Below are 23,465 nucleotides of genomic sequence, written 5' to 3' on the forward strand. Positions count from 1 at the left end.
CAGTTAACCACTGCACAAACATGTCTATAATAGATTGACCATTTCCCTCGGTCTCCCCTTACGAATATTGAGCGCGCAACTTTCAAATCATTTCCCCACAAATAACTCATAAAGTAGAACTCTTCTCTACCAGCTAACCAAGGAAATTCTGACGAGCATGACAAAGTTTGAGGATATTTTTTGGACAAAAAGTAAAGAACAGTAAATGTTATGAGTTAAGTAGGAGGTCCAGGTTTCAATAAGCGATAAGATATATATTTGGCCTGGCAAAATGGTTTTATGCGCTGACTGAATGGTAGCTGATAATTACTGTATGAGTTATACTCCGCTGGTCTCGGGAAGAAATGACGTGTTCTCATTGTCTGAGACGGAGTCAAGACTGAGTAAAAACGTATCTGACACCGAGACACTCGATGTGGTCTCGAGACCGTTCCAGGGTTACAACACTGCTCTCAGCTGTAAGAGCACCATGCAGTCAGTGTGAGCAACAAACAGTCCCTGCTTTCCTGATTGATTGTTAACCCCCAGTGCCCTATCTGACAGACACACAGTGCTATCCTTCTGGTCCAAGCACACCAAGACAGTCGTGAAGAGGGCACGACACAACCTATTCCCCTCAGGAGACTGAAAAGATTTGGCATGGGTCCTCAGATCCTCAAAAAGGTTCTACAGCTGCACCATTGAGAGCATCCTGACTGGTTGCATCACTGCCTGGTATGGCAACTGCTCGGCCTCCGACTGCAAGGCACTACAGAGGGTAGTGCGAACGGCCCAGTACATCACTGGGGCCAAGCTTCCTGCCATCCAGGACCTCTATACCAGGCGGTGTCAGAGGAAGGCCCTAAAAATTGTCAAAGACTCCAGCAACCCTAGTCATAGACTGTTCTCTCTGCTACCGCACGGCAAGCGGTACCGGAGCGCCAAGTCTAGGTCCAAGAGGCTTCTAAACAGCTTCTATCCCCAAGCCATAAGACTCCTGAACATCTAATCAAATGGCTACCCAGACTATTTGCATTGCTGCCCCAAGCATAATTTCACTATAGGACAGAGGCTGGACACCAATACGCCACTGACCATCAGTCTAATGGCGTTAGAGAATTTGGAACACCATTTTTCTGAAACATACGGTAAAATGTGCTCCTTTCCCCAATATCTGCTCAAAGATGACTCTTTACACACACAATTATTGTAGCCTCCAAAAAAATTGGAAGTGTCATTCAAGATTGTTTTCCTGCATGGGATTTATAATAACTACAATATACAAACATAAATAACATCTGAGGAAACTATTGAGATGTTGCACAGCTAAGAATATTAGGCTGTAGAGGTTGTAGTCTATAGAGGTTGTAAGGATTGTGTAAGAGTTCCTTTTCCAAGGAACTAGGAAGGAGAGACACTTAGGATAAGGGTTGTTCTCCAGGTTAACGTGGAGTAACCACAGCAGCATTTCTAAAGATTCTCTCTGCCTGGAGCATGTGCTTCAGGATCTCTGACAGACACACAATAGTACAGGAGGAATTTCACTGCCATCTTCTTTCCCAGTAAATCACTGAGAAACTCCAGATAGTCCTACAGGTAGACACGTGATCCCTTTACAATACAGATGATTATCATGGAAATTAAAATGCAAATCAACCATTAACAAAAGGAATGATTATTTTCTACAGGACATTCAAGTTAATTACACACCTTACAGGCACAGTGTGTTTTAGTAGGGAGAACAGTTACTGGGATGGAAATGACCCTGAAATAGCCCGTGTGTGTGCGCGCTTGTGAGCTGTAGACTTTTCAGCACAGCACAGCTGTGCCAGCACACCGCTCTCAAAATCACCGATGTGCAAATATTTAAATACCATAAAGTACCAGACATAAAAGACGAAAGTCTATCTAATTAAATATATGGTATACCTGTCACATGTTAAACTGCTGGTACAGTATTCTGCCCTATTTTCCTTCATTTTCTCCCCAGACATGAGGGAGACAAAGCAATGAGCCGCAACTGGAAAGACCAAAGCTATCCATGGATTTGACAAACCAGACAGACGTGGTGGACCTCTCCCACCCTCTCTCCCCAACCGTACCTTCAACACCTGCTACCATTTCACCTCCTACAGCATCATCTTTCTCCTGGGGATAGCCACCAACGGGCTGGCCCTGCGCAGGTTGTGGCTCTCCCCCCCGCACCCTTACCGCTGTCTATATGGCCAACCTATCTGCTGCAGACCTGTTCTTCATGGTGTCCCTGGCCCTGAGGATCTACTACTACCACCATCACCACAAGGCCCAGGCCCAATCCAAGGCTCTGCCCACCTCCTGGATCCCTGGAGGGATGATCTGTCAGCTGACCTTCACCCTCAAGTACATCAGTGTGTATGGAGGGATCTTCTTCCTGGTCTGCATTGCCGTGGACCGTTATGTTGCCGTAGTGCATCCTCTGATGACACCACCTTGCAGGCTGCGTGCAGCGGCTGCTGAGCGGAGGGATCTGGTGCGGCCCACCGCCACCAGCCCCGTCTTCTAGACCCGTCGTCCCAAAGCCAGCGCTCCTTTATCCTCGTGGCTCTGTGTCTGGTGCAGGGTGTCTTCCTGCTCTTCAGCGTGCTGCGCCAGCCTCGACACTGCTCCCGCTCGCAGCACCGCAGCAGCCAGCGCACCCTCACCCACTGGGTGCTGGGGGTCATCCTGCTCTGCTTCGTCCCCTACCACTTCAACCTGCTGGGCCACACCCTGACCCACGTGGGCCTGCTGCCCAGCTGAGTCCTGGCTTGGGCCACCAATGCTCTGCACCCAGTGGTGTTGTCCCTGGCCAGCGCCAAGCGCTGCCTCAACCCACTCATCTACTACTTCTCCTGCAGCCTGGTGCATAGGGAGCCCAACAGCAGCACAGGCAGCTGCCAGTGATGACCAATGCTGGGGCTGCCCCCAGAGAGATTGTCGATTCTATTACAGTACGATCTATAATCTATACATGCAGAAACAAGTCCCCCTGACATCAAAACCAAGCACTGCTCTGGTAGTACTGGCTTGGAGGTGTTAAACTGCTGATAGAAAGTGAATGCAACCTGGCCTTGAGTGCTGCAGTTATGTCATAATGTAACTATGTGGTGATAAGACTTGCTGTGTGTGACCTACCTCCCTCCAGGCAATGGTCTCCATGATGAGGTGTTCGCAGCGCTCCAGGTGCTTGACCATGTCTTTGCTCAGACTGGGCTCAGCCTTGATGAAGCTTTCGATGACCTTATAGAAGTCAAACGCTGTCAGCTGGAACACGTCCAGGATCCATGGGAAGCACAGGTCCGTCTCCACGGGAACGCCACCGTTGCTGTAGCCAGCGCTCTTGAAGGTGCTCCCTGATTGGAGGACAACAGAGGCAGTGAAATCATGACTCATAGCTCATCTGTGTTATATTGATTATGATGCTGTTTAGAAATGTTATTAAAAGGGAAGTAGTTACAACTAATGACAGACAGCATTGTAACATATATGCATGTTGCTAATTCTATTAAATACTATTAGAGTGTCCTATGAGAAGTGAGAATATGGAAATGAAAGGCTGGTAGAATAATCTATACATTCATCCAGACGACTGCATCCATTAGCAGTGAGTGAATGTGGCTTCTGAAGAATCTCACCACCATAGGTTGCCATGACGACCTCCAAAGCACAGGCCAGGAGCGAGGTGTGGAATGTGGAGTCATTGAGTAGTTTACTGGAATGGAAATCACATGATTTAGGTCAGGGAAATGGGCAGTACACTGCGGTATAAATTCTGCAGCTATATTATTCAAATGTTTGCTTGTTGAGAGTAATTTAAGAGCAAATCCTTTTAATTCTGGTGAGATGAGCACATTTTGTTCTCTTGCATACCTGAAATTCTGCACCGACAGCCTTTTCTCTTCCTATTTGGGAAAAATAGATTTTTCAGAATTTGTCAGACATTTCAGAAAATATGGAGGTAGAACCGAAATAGGAATAAGACCAGGTCATTTACCGATTTCAACATGGACTCCATGACTCTGTAATACAACCGGATGCCAAGGGTGAACCTCTGATGAAGAGAAGAGACATGAATGAGTTTATGACTACACAGTATCATATAGTTGTCTGCCTGCACTGTATCATGGGGTGAGTTTATGACTACAGTGTAATGTGCCTGCACTGTATCATGGGGTGTGGTGTATCAACCAAACATTATACACCAGTTTCACAAGGTGGCATGATTATTATTTCTGTCAGGTCTCAAAGTGGAAAAACCCCTCTGTATCAACAGTTTATACCACCCCCCCTTGTCTCAAGTAGTGCAATTCCTCTGTATAGTGTGCTGGATTTAAGCCAGGTGGTACCTGTTTGCCCAGCCCCACACAGCGTGGTCCCACAGCCTGACCAAACCTCTGGCTGAACAGGAGACCCAGACTCTCCACACGCTGCAACACCTCCTCTGTTGGGTCCACTGTGCAGTTCTGTCACAACAACAAGATGGGAAGGAGGAGAGCGTTAAAAGGGCAGGAACATGCCCCCAAAATGACTTGAGCGATATGATTCAATGGTACGGCAGGTGAGGTTGACCCTTAAACACAGGCGTGGTGAAACGTACCTTGAAATACACTGCCAGGTTGGCAGAGGGCTGGTCGCCAGAGGTGGTGAGATCAACCCTCAACTGCGCGATGGAGTTCATGGCAGCTCTGCAAAGACATGGGGTGAAACACACATGATTAATATAACGTTAGGACTCCACGAGACAGAAAGAGTTTAATCACCTGACATGCTGATTAGAATGGGCACACGCGTGCATCCACGGGCGCATGTTCATTTTGTCGATCCACAGACGCGATCAGGACACTGGTTGAAATATAAAAACAAACTCTAAACCAACTATCTTGCTAGCTAAGTTGTCCTGGAATGTAAATATTGAGTTGTTATTAAGATCTTTGGATCGTTGTAGAATTTGGACCCATTTTGAGTCACACAATTGTGTGTTCTCTACTCCGACAATTAATCCACAGATAAAAGGGGAAACCTAGTTCGTTTCTAGTGATCTCGCCTCCTTCAGTCTTCTTCTGTGGAGTTTTATGGCGGTTGGCAACCAACTTGAAGGTGCATTACCACTACCAACTGGACTGGAGTGTGGACCTCAGTTCATTTTCCAATCGCCAACAAGTTCTATTTTAGTGTCTGGCTATGCAGAGGCTCGTTGACGTGTGCGAGAAGTTTGGATGAAATGATTGAATAACTTGTACATTTATTTTGCAACGTGGCCAGCGTGTGACTTGTATACCTTTCTAGGGACACAAGATTTAACACTAATTTTTGAAAACCTGAAGTTAGAAGGAGTGTGAAATATCTACACAGGACTAAAATCCAAAGCCATGAACTGAGTCATTTGTGTGTGATTTTCAACCCCTGATCCTTCAGAGTGATTGACAGCGGTGTTGTTTTTTTCCCACCTTGTCGGCTCAGGGATTCGAACCAGCATCCTTTCGGTAACAACGCTCTAACCACAAGTGAAAACGCAAGAGCCACGTCAAAACAGATCTCTCCTTGTGGTATTCAGGGTCACGTGAACTGATACATATAGATTTACAGACTCAACGCACACCCATACAGGTAATCCCATTTATAAAGAGAAGAGGTGGAAGTAATAAAGAACCCATTTCATATCGCCAGGGTTTTTCTATCAATAGTTTCTGCTTAATACACAAGGCTTTGAAAAGGCAAAACTACCTACCAAACATCATAGGTAGGTAAGCCTTGTCTGAGCCAGAACAGCCCATAGGGCAAGGAGCTCCTTGTTCTGTAGTGTGAAGCGGTTGATGTGCAAGTACACCCCCCTGGACAGGACTCTCAAACATCATAGGAGTCAAAATCTGTTCGTCCAGGTGAACACGCTGTTCTAGCCAGTGGAGGTCAAAGTGGGCTCACCTGACAGGCGTCTGTGGGGGGATGAGAACAACATCTTCCGGCAGGTTCTTCCTTGGTGTCCTTTCCACCGGCATTCTGAGAGGAGAAGTGAGGGGACATTATAAAGTACTAGTTATAGCGAGACTTTCTTGGTCAGAGAAAATACTTCAACAATTATGTAAACATCATTACTTGTGGTTCTACTTACGGTTCTACTTTGGGAGTGAGAAGGGTCTCATCATTATCCAAGAACAGCCTACTGTCAAAGTCTCTACTCTTGAAGTAGAGCTCCTCATACTGCTTGCTGAGGTCAGTCGCCTGAAACGTCAACAGGAGGTCAAGACAGGCTCTGACAGGAATTCAATAACATCATGGATATTCCAGGTAAGTTTCACAATTACACAGAAACTGCAGCATTTTAGTATAAAGGTATGGTTTTGTGTTGAGGGAGTGGAAAAGACCTCTACCATGATGACTTAGGCAGACTGCCACCATGAATCATATAAAACCCCATGACTGGAGACCATTCGTTATCGAGTCGTTTCGGCAAACCAACATCACACGTCAATGTAGCTACTGTCCTGGCAGAGATGGGATAAATAGCCTACTAAACCGCCGTCTTTGTCAATCATTGTGACCGTTTCCTGGCTACTGGGGAAATAGTCCTGAATTAAAACAAATCGTTGTCAATTCAAAGTCAATATTAACCCCTATTTCTTCTCCATACGTGTCCCTGTAAAATACTGTCCTGAGATACCACATCTAATGAAAATCCAGCTGCCAAACATTGCAGTACAAACACATCCTGACAGAAGAGCTTTCAGACACGCACACTGCCTGAAAAACACGGATCTGTTTTCCAATGGCTGTCATATAGTTATGAAATATGGTGGGGCTGCTAGAGATATTACTACTAGCAAATTGCCACTGATTATTGAACAGACACCATTGTTAGTGGACTTATTTTCTATATAACCTGGGTGATAGCAATAAGCTCCAGCATTTAATGTAGTGTGTGGTTCCTACCTGAGGAAGGTCCCGAGTCCCAGAGAGGCTCATGGAGTCCAGGAAAGCAGAGAAACTGGTCTGGTACACGCTCTTCACCTTGAACACAAATACAACAGACAACCAATGAAACCAATGAGATGACACCCAAACAAACACAGACTTCACAGCCATGTAAATGAACAGGCTGAACCACATCCATTCTGTGTAACAAAAATAACATCATACTCACATACACACACTAACAGCCAACGCGGCTGTCCCAAGTATAGAGACATTAAGCCATTTTATACACTGTGTACGGAAAGTATTCAGACCCTTTCACTTTCTCTACATTTTGTTAAGTTACAGCCTTATTCTAAAATTGATTAAATTGTTTTTCCCCCCTCATCAACACACAATACCCAATAAAGACAATGTTCCCAAAAAACAGAAATATCACATTTACATAAGTAGTCAGACCCTTTACTCAGTACTTTACTGAAGCACCTGTGGCAGCGATTACAGCCTTGAGTCTTCTTGGGTATGACGCTACAAGCTTGGCACACCTGTATTTGGGGAGTTCTCCCATTCTTCTCTGCAGATCCTCTCAAGCTGTATCAGGTTGGATGGGAGCGTCACTGCATAGCCATTTTCAGGTCACTCCAGGGATGTTCAATAGGGTTCAAGTCTGGGCTCTGGTTGGGCCACTCAAGGACTTTCAGAGACTTGTTCCTGAAGCCACTCCTGCGTTGTCGTGGCTGTGTGCTGAGGGTCGTTGTCCTGTTGGGAGATGAACCTTCACCAGTCTGAGGTCCTGAGCACTCTGGAGCAGGTTTTCGTCAAGGATCTCTGTACATTGCGCCATTCATCTTTCCCTCAATCCTGACTAGTCTCCCAGTCCCCGATGCTTAAAAACATCCCCACATCATGATGCTGCCACCACCATGCATCACCGTAGGGATGGTGGTAAGTTTCATCAAGACGTGACGCATGGCATTCAGGCCAAAGAGTTCAATCTTGGTTTCATGACCAGAGAATCGTGTTCCTCATGGTCAGAGTCCTTTAGGCAAACTCCAAGCGGGCTGTCATATGCCTTTTACTGAGGAGTGGCTTCCGCCTGGCCACTACCATAAAGGCCTGATTGGTGGAGTGCTGCAGAGATGGTTGTCCTTCTGGAAGGTTCTCCCATCTCCAGAGGAACTCTGTCAGAGTGACCATCGGATTCTTGGTCACCTCCCTAACCAAGGACCTTCTCTCCAGATTGCTCAGTTTGGCCAGGTGGCCAGCTCTAGGAAGAGTCTTGGTGGTTCCAAACTTCTTACATTTAAGAATGTTGGAGCCCACTGTGTTCTTGGGGAACTTCAATGCTGCAGAAATATTTTGGTATCCTTCCCAAGATCTGTGCCTCGACACAATCCTGTCTCGGAGCTCTATGGACAACTCCGTCGACCTCATGGCTTGGTTTTTGCTCTGACATCCACTGTCAACTGTGGGACCTTATATAGACAGGTGTGTGCCTTTCCAAACCATGTCCAATCAAGTTGTAGAAACATCCCAAGGATGATCAATGGAAACATGGAATACTCATGTAAATAAGGTATTTCTGTTTTGTTGGAAATTTCCAAAGATTTCTAAAAAGCTGTTTTTGCTTTGTCATTATGGGGCATTGTCTGTAGATTGGATTAAATCAATTTCCCTCATTTTAGAATAAGGCTGTAACGTAACAAAATGTATAAAAAGTGAAGGGGTCTGAATATATTCCGAAGTCACTGTATTCTTCACATAGCTCACTCTAATACATCTACTACTGTACATATCATTCTTAGTATATCTTTCTGGTGTATATAAGCATAGATTACATTTGGATTACTGATACAGTTTTGTTTGGGTTAACTAAATTCACGCTGACATTCGTGATTTCTTGTTTCTACTTTTGATTATTATTACTATTTTATTACTTGTTTGACTGCACTGTTAGTAACAAGCATTTCGCTGCACCAGCTATAACATCTGCTAAACTGTGTATGAGACTAATAAACGTTTATTTGAAATTTTGTCCTTAAGTAGATTGGGTGTTTGTTTATTTGGATCCCCATTAACTTTTACAGATGCAGCAGCTATTCTTCCTGGGGTCCACAAGTAACAAAATATTGATACACTTAGACCAGGACAGTCACACACACACATAAAATGCAACAATATACAAACGAGGCAGGGCTCAAAAGTAGGACCAATACCATATATTTTGCTGTGCGACCAGGAGTTTTATTTTGGAAGCACTGTGATAACAATCTCCCAGATAATAGCTGTTGTAATAAAAGGCGTCGGTGTACCGTTGTTTCCAAGTGCCCAAGAGAAACAAGCGAGGGCAGATTCGTTAGCATCATAGTTGCGCCACTACTACAGCAAAAACGGCTTGCTTCTAGCCCGACAAGTTCATATGATCTGACCCATAATACCAACATTTGTATCTTCCTATAGCAGATCGCCGGGACCATTTTACTTTTGTGGGCAGTTCTAAAACCCTTGCGTCAACGTCGCTAACCATTCGTTTACACTTTTTTCAATGTTACCTTATTGGCTAGCTAGTTAACAACCTGGCAACTTCACCAGTATATAAAAATATTTGGGGACACCGAAAGAAAGGTATAGCTTCTTCTTCAGGAGATCAATGATCATAGCAATAAATAAATGACAGATCTCTTGCATGTCATCATCACAAATTTGATGTTTTTAAAGAGATTGTGCACAATTTAACATAATGCACCTCAATAGGAAAAGTGTTTTTACACAATTTAGAAACCTAATATTCCACAAATGACTTTGTAATTTCGATGAAAGGTATTCATATCAACATTTTAGCTTTTATTTTAAAAAAACGAATGTATTTGATGTTACATATTAGTGTCTAGGGCACAACATGTGCATTAAAAGTAGTTAGAATTCATATAGGCCCAATATAGGTTGTTTCTCAAGCAATGTAAAAAATATTTGAAGTTGGGAGCACCAGTGCTACCAATATTTTTTTTTATTTAGAACCCTAAAGGGGTAGTGAATTTTGACGACTGGGGGACTGGGATCTAAAGCTACAACAAGCTGACAAGCCATGAGTGTAAAGGAGTCAAAACGTTGTGTGAACCTCTTCCACGCTGCAGTCGTTCTCTTTGCAGAGGCTCTCCAGGAGCTGCACATCCACCTCTGGCGGGGCTTGGCGGGGCTTGGCTTTGCTCTGATTGCGACGGGAGGTTCTTGTTGGGGGGCTCTGGGCTGTGCTGATGACCGATTCTGAGGGCAGGGGTTAAAAGGTTTGATTTTATAACCATTCATCTACAGAACGTATCAGACCTGTGGTAATATAACACACTGAACGCATGTGTTATGTTAAAAAGGTAACTTTCACTTTTTTTGTTGAGTAATGAGAGTGATAATATATTCATAGGGGCAGTTGACCGATGCAAATGTAAGAGCATGTCTATCCGAGGGCCTGAGGCTTGCAGTAGTTGAGGGAAAGGAGTCTGTCTTACGGTAATGTGGTTGCAGAAGGCTGGGCGGGCAACGCCTGATGAAGAACTCCAGAACACACACCATCAGATGGAAGGATATGACCAGGTCATCCTCCATCTGCAGAGCCCTTCCTGCAGACAGTAGACAACGCACATCAGGAGCAGTATCATAACATTGGACAGTCTTAACAGCGTCATGGGAGAAACAGACCGATGAACAGAAACCTGCTGTTTATCTCGCCAGAACTCTGAGTAGACATTGAGAGGGAAAACATAACAAGTGGAATATGGAAACCATCTCAGAGCCCTACATCTACAAACGTGTATGTTGTTCTTCGCCTTGGAAAAAAAACATTTACAACGTTAGTGATCAACAAGTGCTGACCCACCCTTAGCCAAAAGGAACATTGTCCAGCAGCTCCGCAGGATTTCTTTCCCCCTGGAACAGAGAACATTATTGACATTACACTACATGTTTGGAGCAAACTCCCCAATATCAACATTGGCCCTCATTTACTATTGGATAAACGGGACTGAGTGAAGACATGGTTTAAAAGATGGCAATGATCAGCATTGTGGCAGAGATTATCATTCAAATTAGTGGTATTTCTGTACTTTATATTCACTTACTTTGCTTCTGAGTCCTCTGCATAGATTGTGCTGCATGTCCTGAAGCAAGATACGTGGTGATAAATATTGCACTTCAAATACAATGTGGGCACATAATTACATAACTAAACAGCTCAAATTCAGGTTGTGTACTCTGCAGTTTGCATGTTTGTGAAAATCTAAAGTTGGATAACAATAAAAGCTGACAAAAGGGTCCAGAGAAACTACACTGCCATCTAGAGGTACAGCACAGTTAGACATCAAAACTAGCCATTAGGAAACATGACGTTACGATACACCCACGCACTTCTCAAACCTCTGGTAGAGTGCCCGGGACACGTCATACTTCTTCTCCAGTCGTGTCACTGCTGAGTTCACCTTGGTGCTGATGGTGTCCAGGTTCACATCCATCTTCTTCAGCAGGCCCAGGAACTGCTTCACACTGCACACAAGAGGACACACGAAACTGCTAGAACTGCATCTCATTGTAAACAAGAATTGGAATGTGTTCACTTGGCCGAACACCTGTTATGTTTGCGTTAAGGCCTGAACTTTCAATAGGGAGATTTGGGCTGATGTATGCATTCCTTATTATAAACAGAGGCAGGCACGTGCACAGATAGGGCTCTACCGGAGCAGAGCACATGCCCCTTTGCCCTTCCAGTCTCCAAAGTTCCCTTTAGGGTGGTAGTACAATACACCCCCCCCCCCAAAATGTGTTTATATAAATGGTTTGTCATTGTTGGTGTCGTAGCCCACTGTCTGCAAGTAATCATGACGTCGTCAAGTTCGCCATCCCCCACCTTGTCCATCGGTTGATCTGTCCTGTACGGAGCTCGCACACCCGGTTATGCCCGTTTTCCAGTCTGTCTCCCGGTATCCAAACATGCATGGCTTGAGAGATGCGGTCACCAGGCAAGTCCCTGTGGCTAGCTAACTAGTTTAAATATCCACAATACTGCCACAGCAGCATAACATTTAATTAACGCTTGATATACTTGATTTAGCCTACATCGTCAATATCCGGCCAGTTTGTCTAATGCACGCAGCATAAAGAGGCAGAAAAACAGAAGAGCGGCTGCATCAACAACTCCATGGTTCGTGGGAAACGAGCAGGAATAGGCTTTTGTAGGCTAAAGTTCAAGCTGTCTTTCAATGGTGCAACTGCTGTCGGCATCGAAAGATTATCCAATTTCAATAAAGGTTCTGAGGTAAGGACAACAGCAGTAAAGCCTTCGGGCAATACAGATTTACATTATTGATATAGCTACAAAGCGCATTTATGTGAATCACACTGCTGTTCTCTCATTTAGCTATATGCGCCTTACAGATTGTAGTTATGGATGGCTGTTCACAAATGTACGTGTATTTTAACCCAATAATAATTGAAGAAGTTTAAGCTGCCTAGCAATCCTTGTTTTTGCAACCAGGACAGCCAGTGAAAAATGCACTCTTGTACCACCTGCATAGTGCGGATCCCAGCCTATAGAATAAAAGTTTGAGGACGTTCTCTTTTTGTTCTCCATACTGTCAAAAACTGGCTTCATTTAAGAAGACCACGAGTGGGGCTTTTATTTATTATCTAATTTATGCAACAACAAAAAAGTCCATAGGCCTAACAGACATATGCTCAAACGCACACTTTTGATTATCTAAATATCAAAATGTCACCAACAAAAACAATCAATATACCTATAGCTAATGCAGCATATGGCATACATATTTCACATGCAAATAGCACTTTTCAGTAGTGCTCAAAGCGTACCATTCCGAAAGCAGAATTTATTTTTCAACTCAAAGCAATGAGTCCAATCAGTCGTTCATGACAACAAAATCAAGAACAGAGTACGCTAACAAGTCCTTCGTTTTTGGGTTATGCTCAGGTAAAACAATTTATAATTCCATATTTCAAATTCCTATTCTTGAAGATCAAGGGGTATTAAATGAATTGTAATGACTGTAAATCGGACAGATTTTGGTTAATAATGTAAAGATATAGCCTAACTGTATTATTATCTGTAGTAGAAAGCAATGAGTTAGAAGAAGCCTATGTACATAACCAACCCATAAATTAAAATGGAACATCCAATGATGGCCATTATGTAAACTTTAATATTGATTTATCCTGCAATAGATGTCGTTCAATTGGTAATATTCATTTTTTGTCTTCTTCTAATGCCCTTAAGGGGAAAGTCATCTGAAAGTAATTTAAAGTAATCAGATTGTTACTGAGTTTGAGTAATCCAAGTTGTTACTGATTACAATTTTGGACAGGTAACTAGTAAATGTAAAGGATTACATTTAGAAAGTAATCTACCCAACCCGGCCAGTGAGTAAGCGACTCAAAAGAGTGTTGCCAGGGGAAAACATCAACTGATCTGGGAACTGACAAAGTCCCTACTGGAACGCTTGAATCTAGTACTTACTTCAGATCCACTGCCTTCAGGATTTGAGTAAAGGTAAAACTTGCAACTTCCAAGTCTATCACAGCCACAAACAGACAAGCAGCCCAAAGCCTTTTTTGAGTGTCCTGTGTCGACAGAGAGAAGAAAAACAATGTATTGTCAGTCTGTGTGAATAGCCTTGAATACAGTTTATTTCAGAGACAAAGAGTTATGGTTCAGTTGTTTATTCACTATAATCTTTTCATCATCAGAGCAGACAGAAAGGGTATCAGTTGATAAAACACATTGTATAGTCTACTAGTAACTTGGAGACAATGGGTGGATACGTACAAGAACTTTGTCCACTGAGGCCTGAACTGCCTTCCATATTGTCCAAGCACGATCACACACCGCATCTGTCACCTGGAGACTCTGACACAGAGTCATAAAGTCTGCATCCTTCTCTTGGTGCCTGACCATTCAAAAAAAGAAAAAAGTCAGACATTTAGATTAACCATACTTAGTTTGGACATGGTGCACTCAGAATAGTAACAAAATCACTTTTGACAGTCATGATTTGTGAGGGAGGCAATAAGTACATGTAGTTTTTGATGTAGAATTAGTTAGTGTGCTTTGTCATTGTCTTGCTACATCCATTTTTGGACTTATAAATGAATGATATATACCCATTGATTCTTAAAGAATATAACGTATACATGCCTCATGTGCTTAGTTCAATTGTTGCACTCCATCAGAACCCCAAATATAAGCTTGTTTTCCTCCAATGTTTATAAATAACGTAAATGTAAACAAACGATATAGCCTCGAAACATGCTTAAAACTATACTATTGATATCATGGATGTTCAGTCCTTACATCCATAGCTGTTTATGAATATGAGAGCAAATATATTTTCTGTCCCATCCCTCATCTTTTTACCAAAACAGAGGCAAGGGGTTCCCCTTTGTTATTGTTTCAACTACGGACTCTAGCTTTAACACCATCATTCTAACACTCAATGGTAGGCCTTGTAATTCAGACCCAAATGTTACGGAGTCCATTCTTACTAACTAACGTTAAACACGATTTCTGAAGTGGGAAATAATATCTATGAACTGTGATCAAATGGACTGGAGTCATTTCAGTAGGGGCTCTATGAAAGTTCTGTCCCCATTAGTGAAAGTGATGACTGTTGTGAGATGGCTAAAGTAGCTAGTTAACTCATTTGGCAAGATGCTTTGCTAGCTACTTGAACACATTTGTTTTCGAATCTAGCTATATAGCTACCTACAATGGCTAACTAGCAGGGAAATAACAGCTTGATGTTACTAAACTTAAAAAGTAAACTTGTAACAAATAAGACAACGGGCATGTCACATATTCCCAAATAATAGCTAGCTAGCTACTGATTGATAACTAGTTAGCATGTTTTCCCAGCTGTTCGTCTTGACTTGTTTTCGTGGGGGGATGTTGTTGGTAACGTTACGTTAGCTAGCAAAGTTAGCAAACGATCGTTTTACGGAAAGAAAATAACGTTATATTGTAGTCAGTAACATAACCGGGTACGTTATATGTTAACAATTATCTTGTTAAATACGATGGAAGGACGGGCTGCTTACTTTTCAATTGATAAATCTGGATTCTCCTTGTCCGGGGAGGCGTTTTTTATGTTGGGCTTCATTTCCTTGTTCTGTGCTGCTCCAGAGTTGCGTTTTTTGGGAGGCATCTTTGTGGGTTATCAGATTATTAAACCTAAATTATTAAAATGTATCCGTTTTCTATTTTATAGCCTTTTTAATAGTTTACTTCGTTTATATCCCAATTTGGTCCCGAACAAACCCCGGTTTTTACTTGTCAGCTTCCTGAAATCCTACTACGGATTCAGGTCTTCGAGTCTCAGAAGAAAGAAACCGCGGGAAAATGTCGCATACGTGACATCCGCCAGACGTCATCTCCGCGCCAATCCGACATTCGTCTTTGGCGCCATCTGTGTGTAGGCCAAATGTACCACCACCAGAGCAATTTATACATTGTGCCAGGGACGAGCTACCTTGTATTGGGGCAAAATAAATGTCTTAGTTAAAACTACACAAAATAATTATGTTTAAGAGACCCCAAACATGTTGTGCTGCTGCCATGCTCTTTATGTAGTGGGTGTCTCTCTTGTCATGATGTGTGTTTTGTCCTATGTTCTTATCTGACTTGCATAGTTAAATAAAGGTTCAAATAAAAAAAATAGATCTCTGTAGTCAAAGTTTCACCTAGCTATACAGTCAAGACAGATCTGCCCTCTGTGTAAACCCACCATCAGCACTAAAACATGACAAAAACAGATGTATAGTAGCCTAATATTAAAATTATATAGGTTTTATTCCTTTGCACTGCTAGTCCTCTGGTGAGCTACAGATCAGAAAGGAGATGAGATGAAGACCACACACAGTGATTCTCGTCCTATAGCACGTCTCTTTGTTAGCGGACACTGAAACAGCCCTGCACCACTACATTTGTCCTCTCAGGAAGAAAAACACAGGGTGTAATCATTAGACCAAAACGTTTTGCAACGGAAACAATTTATTTCAAATGGAAAATGTAGCCTAACGGTTAATAGCATTGGGCCAGTAACTGAAAGGTCACTGGTTTGAATCCCTGAGCTGACTTGGTGAAAAATCTGTTCATGTACCCTTGAGCAAAGCTGTAAGTCGCTCTGGATAAGAGCGTAGACTAAAATGTTTTGCAGTAAAAAGTCGTTTCTATTGGAGCAATTCCAGTAGGTCCCTCCCCGTTTCATTCTGTTTAGTTCCTAGTGAATACACCCGTGGTCTCTGTGTATACATGCTGCAGCCATGGCCTTTAGGCTATATACACACTCTAGCAAAATTGCAAATAGACAATGTAAAAGGTATTTTTAAAGCATAAATAAAACCACCAATTCACATTGTCCTGAAGGACAATCCAATAATTTTAAAAACAAAGACTACTTAGAAAATGTATCTTTAAAGTGTCAGTATAGCAAATGGCAAAATGGTATCCTTCTGGCTGGCAGGGTATGATGCCTGGACAGTGACATCCTTCCTTTGTCTCTTCATACAAAGTTCTGCAGGTGATGATATACTCTTCACCTCCACCAGTGAGGAAGGGTCATGCCTCTGTCCCATTTTCCCAGGCTATAGCTGTGAAATCCACCTCGGTAAGGTTGACAGTGTCTCGGTCTGTTAGGTTTACTGTGAACGGTGCCTCCATCCTCTCTGGCTCTACTCGTTCCTCTCCTCCTCCACTGTTGTTCAAGTTGTTCCCCCTCCAGGAATTTAGAGGTCGAATGGATTTCTTAAAACGCTGAATGGAGAGAGAAAGATTAATAAAGAGATTTTTAAACTGAATGGCATGTGACTGTTTATTTTCATAACTGATGTAACCCTTAAATTATTTGCACACTGGAAGCCTTTAACCTATCAAGAGTTTAATGTGTTCTTAGTGTGGCTTCAGTATTCAAGTCATTTCAATACAGCTTTATTTGTCCCCTTAGGGCAATTCCTATAGCCATGTAACATGGCTTGTGTAATGACAGACAGGGGGAAATGGGGCGGACAGTACTGACGGCTTTCAGTGTCCCAGACTCCTTGCTGATGGCCACGATGGCCCAGATGGGGATCTGCAGACAGCAGGTGGCGCCCATGCACACGCCCAGTGCCTTGCCCCAGCGAGGATACACATAGGCACCATACTGCAGCGGGGTGTTGTACATCTCAATGAAGATATAGGTCAGAATGAACTGGATGGACAGGGACACAGAAACAGAGGGGCATGTGAAACAAAGGCAACAGAAATAAAAGCATCTACACTAAGAAAGTTTAACAGCAACCATGGAATCAAAGCAGTGATCAAAAACTCACAGTAGCTTTGGAGAGATAGACCAACACCCAGACAGACGCAGCAGAGTGCGGCTGAGCATGCCCAGACTCTTAAACAGACGTCTGTATGATAATCCAGGCAGAGCCTCTATGGTATTATCCATTCCCTCTTTCTGGCTCAGTACACGTGGTTAGTTCACTCATTTATGTTTCTATTCAACAGCTACTACATACCTTTTATTCAAATACACATATCAGACATACTGTGCATACATGAGAGGTGACTGAAAATAAACCCATAGAGAACACAGCCGGGGGAAAAGGGGATAGAATGACAGTCTCTTTAAATTATTCACCACTGTCAGGGTGCAACAAAGGGTGGATTTTAGACAGAGGGATGCTTTTTTAGAGACATAATGTAAAGGTAGAGGGTCTGACTCACCAGTAGGAGAAATGGGGTGCAGAATACCCAGCATGCTTTGAAGTAGAGCAGCACTTTGCTGCACCAGGGAGGACAGAGACAGATCATGTCAATGATGTCCTGGCAAAACTGGTTCACTCCTGTGAATGTTACAGAATGCAGACACACATGCATGCTTATTAGTCAAAGTATCTGAAGACACTATTGACATACAGTAAGTGTGTGGCATGTCTGAATAGTGGTTAGTATGTTTAGTTAGTATGTGGAATGTAGCATGTAGGGTATGGAGCTAGAGTTGCATGGTGATGTGTACCATAGAAGAAGGAGATGCCAATGCACATGAAGAGGGTGATGATGATGAGGCCGAAGCTAGTGGCGAAGGAGTCGATGAGGGTGAACCAGTAAATCCCTCCCTATGGAGAGACAGATATCAGTACACACACACACACACACACACACACACACACACACACACACACACAAACTCACATCAGTGATCAACAGCAGTCCCATTAGATAGAAGCCGAAACACAGCAGTCCCAGGAACAGAGACTTCTGCTTCATGTTAGCTCTGAGCTGTGGGAACTCATCCAGCACGGCCGTGGTGATACCCTCCATGTTACCAAACTACAGAGAGAAAACAGGGCCAGAAAGATGTTAGATGTATATGTTTGGTTAGTTCAAAGAGCTGGGGGTTCAATACAGAACAAGGCTGTGGTTTACCAAAGTGTCGACCCCCAGCATGAAAAGCATGAGGAAGAAGAGGATGGACCAGAACACCGAGCCTGGCAGTAGAGCAAGGGCTTCTGGGTACGCCACAAACGCCAAACCAGGACCTGGAGTAAGAACAATAATGAGCTTATTTTTGCCATGAAATAGCTTTTTAGTGCCATGATAATAACTGGATATATTGTGATGACCATGTCATAACAGAAACAGAAATGTGCTTCGACATCTGCATTGCTTGCTGTTTGGGGTTCAATGCTGGGCTTCTGTATAGCACTTTATGACATCGGCTGATGTAAAAACGGCTTTAAAAATACATTTGATTGATTGATTGTTAATACAAGAGGAGAGACTGGCTCATCGAGTGCTACCTGTATCTGCCACCTCGCCAACAGGCACTCCCTTCCTCCAAGCCATGTGACCCAGGATTGAGAATATGGCGAAGCCCGCAAAGAAGCTGGTGCTGCAGTTCCCTATGGTGATGACCAGACAGTCCCTGAAAGCAACACAATGTTCAATAGACTCCATTTCCCAGCATGCCTGTAGCCTCAGAGAGAACAGTAGTAGAGTACAGTACAACTGACCTGATGACATTGTTGTCAAACTTATTGTAGGAGGCCATGGAGAGCAGCCCCCCAACACCAATCCCCAACGAGTAGAAGACCTGTGAGGCAGCATCGTTCCACACCTACAAGGTGAACGGGACAGTTAAGACATGCTGTCTACTTTGTTGGCCAGCACCAAGGGCCTTGACACTCATCATTACAGGTAGACACATACACACAAAAACAAACTAACTTGACTTTACTCTAGAGATTCTACCAGCCTGTCTCCACTAGGGGATGTAGTTTACCTGTGCACTGGCCAGCCGGCCCCAGTCAGGGGTGAGGTAGAAGGCCACACCCTGAAGTGACCCCTCCAGTGTAGCACCCCTTATGATCAAAACAATCAGCACGAAGTACGGGAACGTCGCAGTCACATAAACCACCTACAAAGTTAGAGTAACAGCTCTTAAGTACATAGCAACACCAAGCGCAAGGATGTGTGTTTTGAGGGCATGTTTGCGTAACATGAGTATGTCTGTGTTTAAAGGTGTGTGTGTATTCTGATGACGTGTGTGTTATATCACCTTGCCAGAGCTGCGGATGCCCTTGAGCATGCAAAAGAAGATGATGACCCAGGCAGCCAGGAGGCAGAGAGCCAGGGGCCACCTGACAGGACCAGGGTCATGGAGGCCCTTACTGTTCACCACACCCAGAACACGCTCACTGGAACACAACACACCGAGCAAACACACACTCACACAGAGTATTCAGACCTCTAGCCAAAACTAGTTGGATAGACCCAGCAAACAGAGACATTATGAACAGGAGATAGATGTTACATCATATAGTGAAGTCAGCTCATCTCCTTAAGGACATGAACACATACAGCACAGTGTAAACCCAGCACAGACTTTTTGAAGGACAACATTTCAGGCATTTCATGGTCGTCAATATTTCAATACAGTTGAGGGCCAGCATGACGCTAATTCCCCCATGATAAACCAATCCTAATCTGAATTCAATCATGCAAAGGACATTCAATCATTTTTAGTGAAAAACACTCTACAGTGGTGGAAGAGCCCTTACTTCCAGAAGACCTCTGAGGGGCTGAGGGCTCTGCCAGAGGAGCTGTTCACAGTGGCGTTTCCACAGAGGTAAGCATTGGCTGGGGCATCACAGGACCAGGGCAGGGGGCTCTGGAAAGAGCTGCCCAGGTAGTAGAAGGTCCAGGCTAAGATCACGTTGTAGTAGAGGCACACCAGCATAGACACACAAAGCATCCCAATGCCAATGCCTATAAAGAGACACACAGGCAGATTGATGTGTGTAGTCCAGATGAGGGAGCTTTTGATGTTGGAGAACATAAGATTAGCCTCAATCAGTGTTGGTGGACAATTATGGAGTGTTGGGAGGACAATGGAGGCATGGGGGTCATGGGGGTTTACCTTTAAGGAGGGGGCAGCACTTCCACACTGTGATTGGTCCAGCAGCTCCATACTGGCCTAGACTTAGCTCCATGAGAAAGAGGGGGACACCGGTGAAGAAGAGCATGATGAAGTAGGGGATGAGGAACACACCTGGGGACAGAGGAGGCCACAGGTCAAACAGGAAACGGGATAATACAAGAGGCGACATCCCTCATTAATTTGATTGTTATAACACTGAGCTGCTAGCTACACGGATACATGGCATGTAAGGGTATGTCCTACAAACAGCGCTATGGCTATATAATCACTTACTACATCTGGAAAGCTGCCAGCCAGCAGAGGGTTTTTCTATCCCTCAACTATTGAAGTCTCAGCATGTGCTAGCTTCACATGGGGAGCTGAAGTTTGTGTACTATAGTTTTGAATGAACCATTCAGTAGACTGTCTTAAGGTGTGTTTTTCTGTGCACAGGTGTGTGTTGGCTTTCTAGCACCACTGGCTGCCTGTGATTGCGTGGCTTTGGTTTCAGCTCTCAGATGAACTCTGCAGCACAACCCACAGAGGGGAGAGGACAGTGCAGACCTGAAGGCCACGGTAACATAATACACATCCATTTCAATGCAGTAATACAGCTTCATTCATACTTAGAGTTTGAGGGGCAGTGTGAAGTGTATGAGGGCTAAAAGCCAGCTTGGCTGTGGGTTACTTACCTCCTCCATTGCGGTAGCAGAGGTAGGGAAACCTCCACACATTCCCCAGTCCCACACAGTAGCCGATACAGGACAGCAGAAACTCATACTTCCCACCCCACTGCTCTCTTGGGAGAATACGTGGGTCTGGTGGGGGTGCAGGGGATGGGGGGCGGGAATCAAACTGTGGCTGGGATGAGGGATTGGTGACATCATGAGCTAAATTAAACCCATTCAGCTGTGCTGGACTCTAGAACAGATATAACACATTCAAAACTGTCAGACAGATCCTCTATCAGAATAACCTATAACGATGTCATGCCTTAATGTTGAAAAGTTGGATTCCATGTCACAAGTGAAGTACTCCCCTTTATTTTAACTTGTATGAGACACTGGGACTGCACATTGTTTAAGGTGAACACAGTCAGTGACAATGGTAGGCATAGCTATGGAGTCCAGGTTGATAGATATGGGTGTGGTTCACACATCAGGAAATATGACATTGTCATGCAGTCTTTGTAAACCATTGCGTGTGACCTCTAGAGCTGTGTCACTGTTGTGCCATCCAGTGCAATTGGTGCAAGCACTCATTCTCCTTCCTCCCCTGCAAGGCAAACAATTTAACTCACAACAAAATAGGAACTATTGCCTCTATTTGTGTGCGTTGTCAGTGGACCAGTCGGCTAAACAGACAGAAAAGAGAAGAACTAAAGAGACCAAGAGGACGGAGGTCAGGTGAAAATGTCAGTTCAGTTTTGAGAACTGCCATTCATTTGATTTAGGCCACTACCATCCGCCTGCCTCATCATCATCATCATCATCATGACACATTGTAAGTCATAAAAGGGGTAGAAAGAGTAGTTGTTATACAGGTAGTTGTTATACAATGGGCTACAATAGGTTATGCAAAACAAACAATGAAATGAGAACAATGGGATGGATTGATGTTAAGTCTGTATCAACTGAAATGTTGATAGTCTTAAAACTTTGATTATGTCTTTGAAATAAACATTGAGAGGTTTATACCCAACGTAGTTTTATATTGGATATTTGAACACAGCATGCCATGACTATGAAGATGGTATATTCTGAATCAGGGAAGGCTGGACAAAACCCACAGCTTTAAAAACGTGCCATGACAATGACAATTATATACAGAATTGTCATTGTCATGGCACACTTTGTGTAAGAGCTATTGAAGATTGAACCCCCCTCCCGTCCAAAAACAAAATCAGAATTTCCAAAAACCAAAAGCCATGGATTTATAATCCATCCTCCCCCGATTCAGAATATATCATTTTCATAGTCATGGCACGTTTTGTGTAAGAGCTATTAAAGATTGAAATCCTCCCCCCAAAAAGAAAATGTTATTTGAACAAAAATAGCTGTGAATCTTTGTCCATCTTGTTCCGATTCAGAATTGATCAATTTCATTATTCGAATACACCATCTTCATAGTCATGGTATGCTTGGTTCAATAGTTATCAAGGAGAGAAAACCGAATATCCAGTACAAAACGAATTTTACTGAGGTGACAATGGTGACCTATAGGCTAGTAGGGTGTTGCACTTTCCACTACATCGGATGTCAGAGGAATGAGGACAGACGGGTTAGGTTACTTTATAGAACTACAAATACAAAGAACGATGGTTCCATTCGTTTTCCATAAATTCCAAAACAATCCAATATTCACAAAGAGGTGAAATTAGACCTTTTAACGACGTTTAAAAAGTTCATATTAACTAACAACAGGTTGTTTTCTTGCTTACCTCTTGTTGATGTGTTGATTTTTTCTCTGTAATGTTCCCAGGTGCCGTTTTTGTCTGCTCGCTCGGCATTTTCCCGGGGAGAGATTCACTTGGTTTCTTTGGATGTTCGATACATTGTTCAGATTAAAGTTAATGGTAATATATTCGTGCTTTGACGGAAATGTTCGTCAGTGATGATTGAAATCGGCACTTTTGGTAATGACCGGGAAATTACAGTAGAGCGCAGGTGCAGTCACTGAGGGGATTCGATTAATCTGGCTCGGGCGCCCGTTAGTCGTGTTTTACACCGGGTGAAGCTTGATTGCATTCGTTTTGGAACCGAGCTGCCTCCCGGGTGTGAGCCCGTTCAAAGCCCACAGCGAAATTGGCCCAAAACAAAAGTGACATAATTAAGCACGTGGAGTAACGAGTAGGATTCTGTATTTTCACATGTAAAAGTGATTGCTTTTGATAAAAACGCTTTATCCGCCTTCCCAGTTAAAATTTGTTTGAAAATTCAAACATATATTTTATGGAAAAGAGATGTATGTTTCTGGATGATGCACCATACTGCCTTGTTGACAACATGATAGAGCTGCGCAGATTACTGTTCATTTGAGAAGGGCGCTCCTGTCTCACTGCTTTTGCCCGGTCACGTCATCGGCCATAGACGGGTGCCC

The 23,465-nt window shown here is 43.5% G+C and overlaps 2 protein-coding genes across 4 annotated transcripts in view; both read right to left on the bottom strand.

Annotated features, from left to right (window-relative positions):
* rb1 (retinoblastoma 1) overlaps positions 1 to 15,306 on the bottom strand; it is a 37,826-nt gene extending 22,520 nt beyond the window's left edge. Inside the window, exons 1-17 of one of the 2 annotated variants that reach the window (XM_014196605.3) lie at positions 15,001 to 15,306; positions 13,733 to 13,853; positions 13,424 to 13,527; positions 11,314 to 11,439; positions 11,019 to 11,057; positions 10,778 to 10,827; positions 10,410 to 10,520; positions 10,025 to 10,170; positions 6,925 to 7,002; positions 6,107 to 6,216; positions 5,920 to 5,994; positions 4,595 to 4,682; positions 4,344 to 4,460; positions 3,992 to 4,048; positions 3,868 to 3,899; positions 3,633 to 3,709; positions 3,133 to 3,350 (exon numbers count right to left, since the gene is read on the bottom strand). In XM_014196605.3, the coding sequence (XP_014052080.1) occupies positions 3,133 to 3,350; positions 3,633 to 3,709; positions 3,868 to 3,899; positions 3,992 to 4,048; positions 4,344 to 4,460; positions 4,595 to 4,682; positions 5,920 to 5,994; positions 6,107 to 6,216; positions 6,925 to 7,002; positions 10,025 to 10,170; positions 10,410 to 10,520; positions 10,778 to 10,827; positions 11,019 to 11,057; positions 11,314 to 11,439; positions 13,424 to 13,527; positions 13,733 to 13,853; positions 15,001 to 15,107 (1,656 nt within the window). In that variant the 5' untranslated portion in view covers positions 15,108 to 15,306. 2 annotated transcript variants of the gene reach the window in all.
* A 628-nt stretch (positions 15,307 to 15,934) lies between these two features.
* On the bottom strand, positions 15,935 to 23,046 carry slc6a7 (solute carrier family 6 member 7). 2 transcript variants are annotated; one of them, XM_082973781.1, is made up of 15 exons: positions 22,807 to 23,046; positions 21,575 to 21,641; positions 21,059 to 21,287; positions 20,367 to 20,498; positions 20,008 to 20,215; positions 19,506 to 19,644; positions 19,230 to 19,364; positions 18,961 to 19,064; positions 18,748 to 18,872; positions 18,374 to 18,486; positions 18,140 to 18,277; positions 17,964 to 18,063; positions 17,672 to 17,790; positions 16,977 to 17,150; positions 15,935 to 16,714 (listed from the first exon to the last, which is right to left on the bottom strand). In XM_082973781.1, exons 2-15 carry the CDS (start codon positions 21,626 to 21,628, stop codon positions 16,520 to 16,522), a joined length of 1,965 nt encoding a protein of 654 aa, XP_082829907.1. In that variant the 5' UTR covers positions 21,629 to 21,641; positions 22,807 to 23,046; the 3' UTR covers positions 15,935 to 16,519. The 2 variants fall into 2 exon arrangements, with proteins under 2 accessions (XP_082829907.1, NP_001167328.1); NM_001173857.1 differs by lacking the exon at positions 21,575 to 21,641 and having other exon boundaries at positions 22,807 to 22,990.
* Positions 23,047 to 23,465: the final 419 nt, after the last annotated feature.

This window comes from Salmo salar, chromosome 04, assembly GCF_965601325.2.
Source record: "Salmo salar chromosome 04, fSalSal1, whole genome shotgun sequence".
NCBI classification, from domain to species: Eukaryota; Metazoa; Chordata; class Actinopteri; order Salmoniformes; family Salmonidae; genus Salmo; species Salmo salar.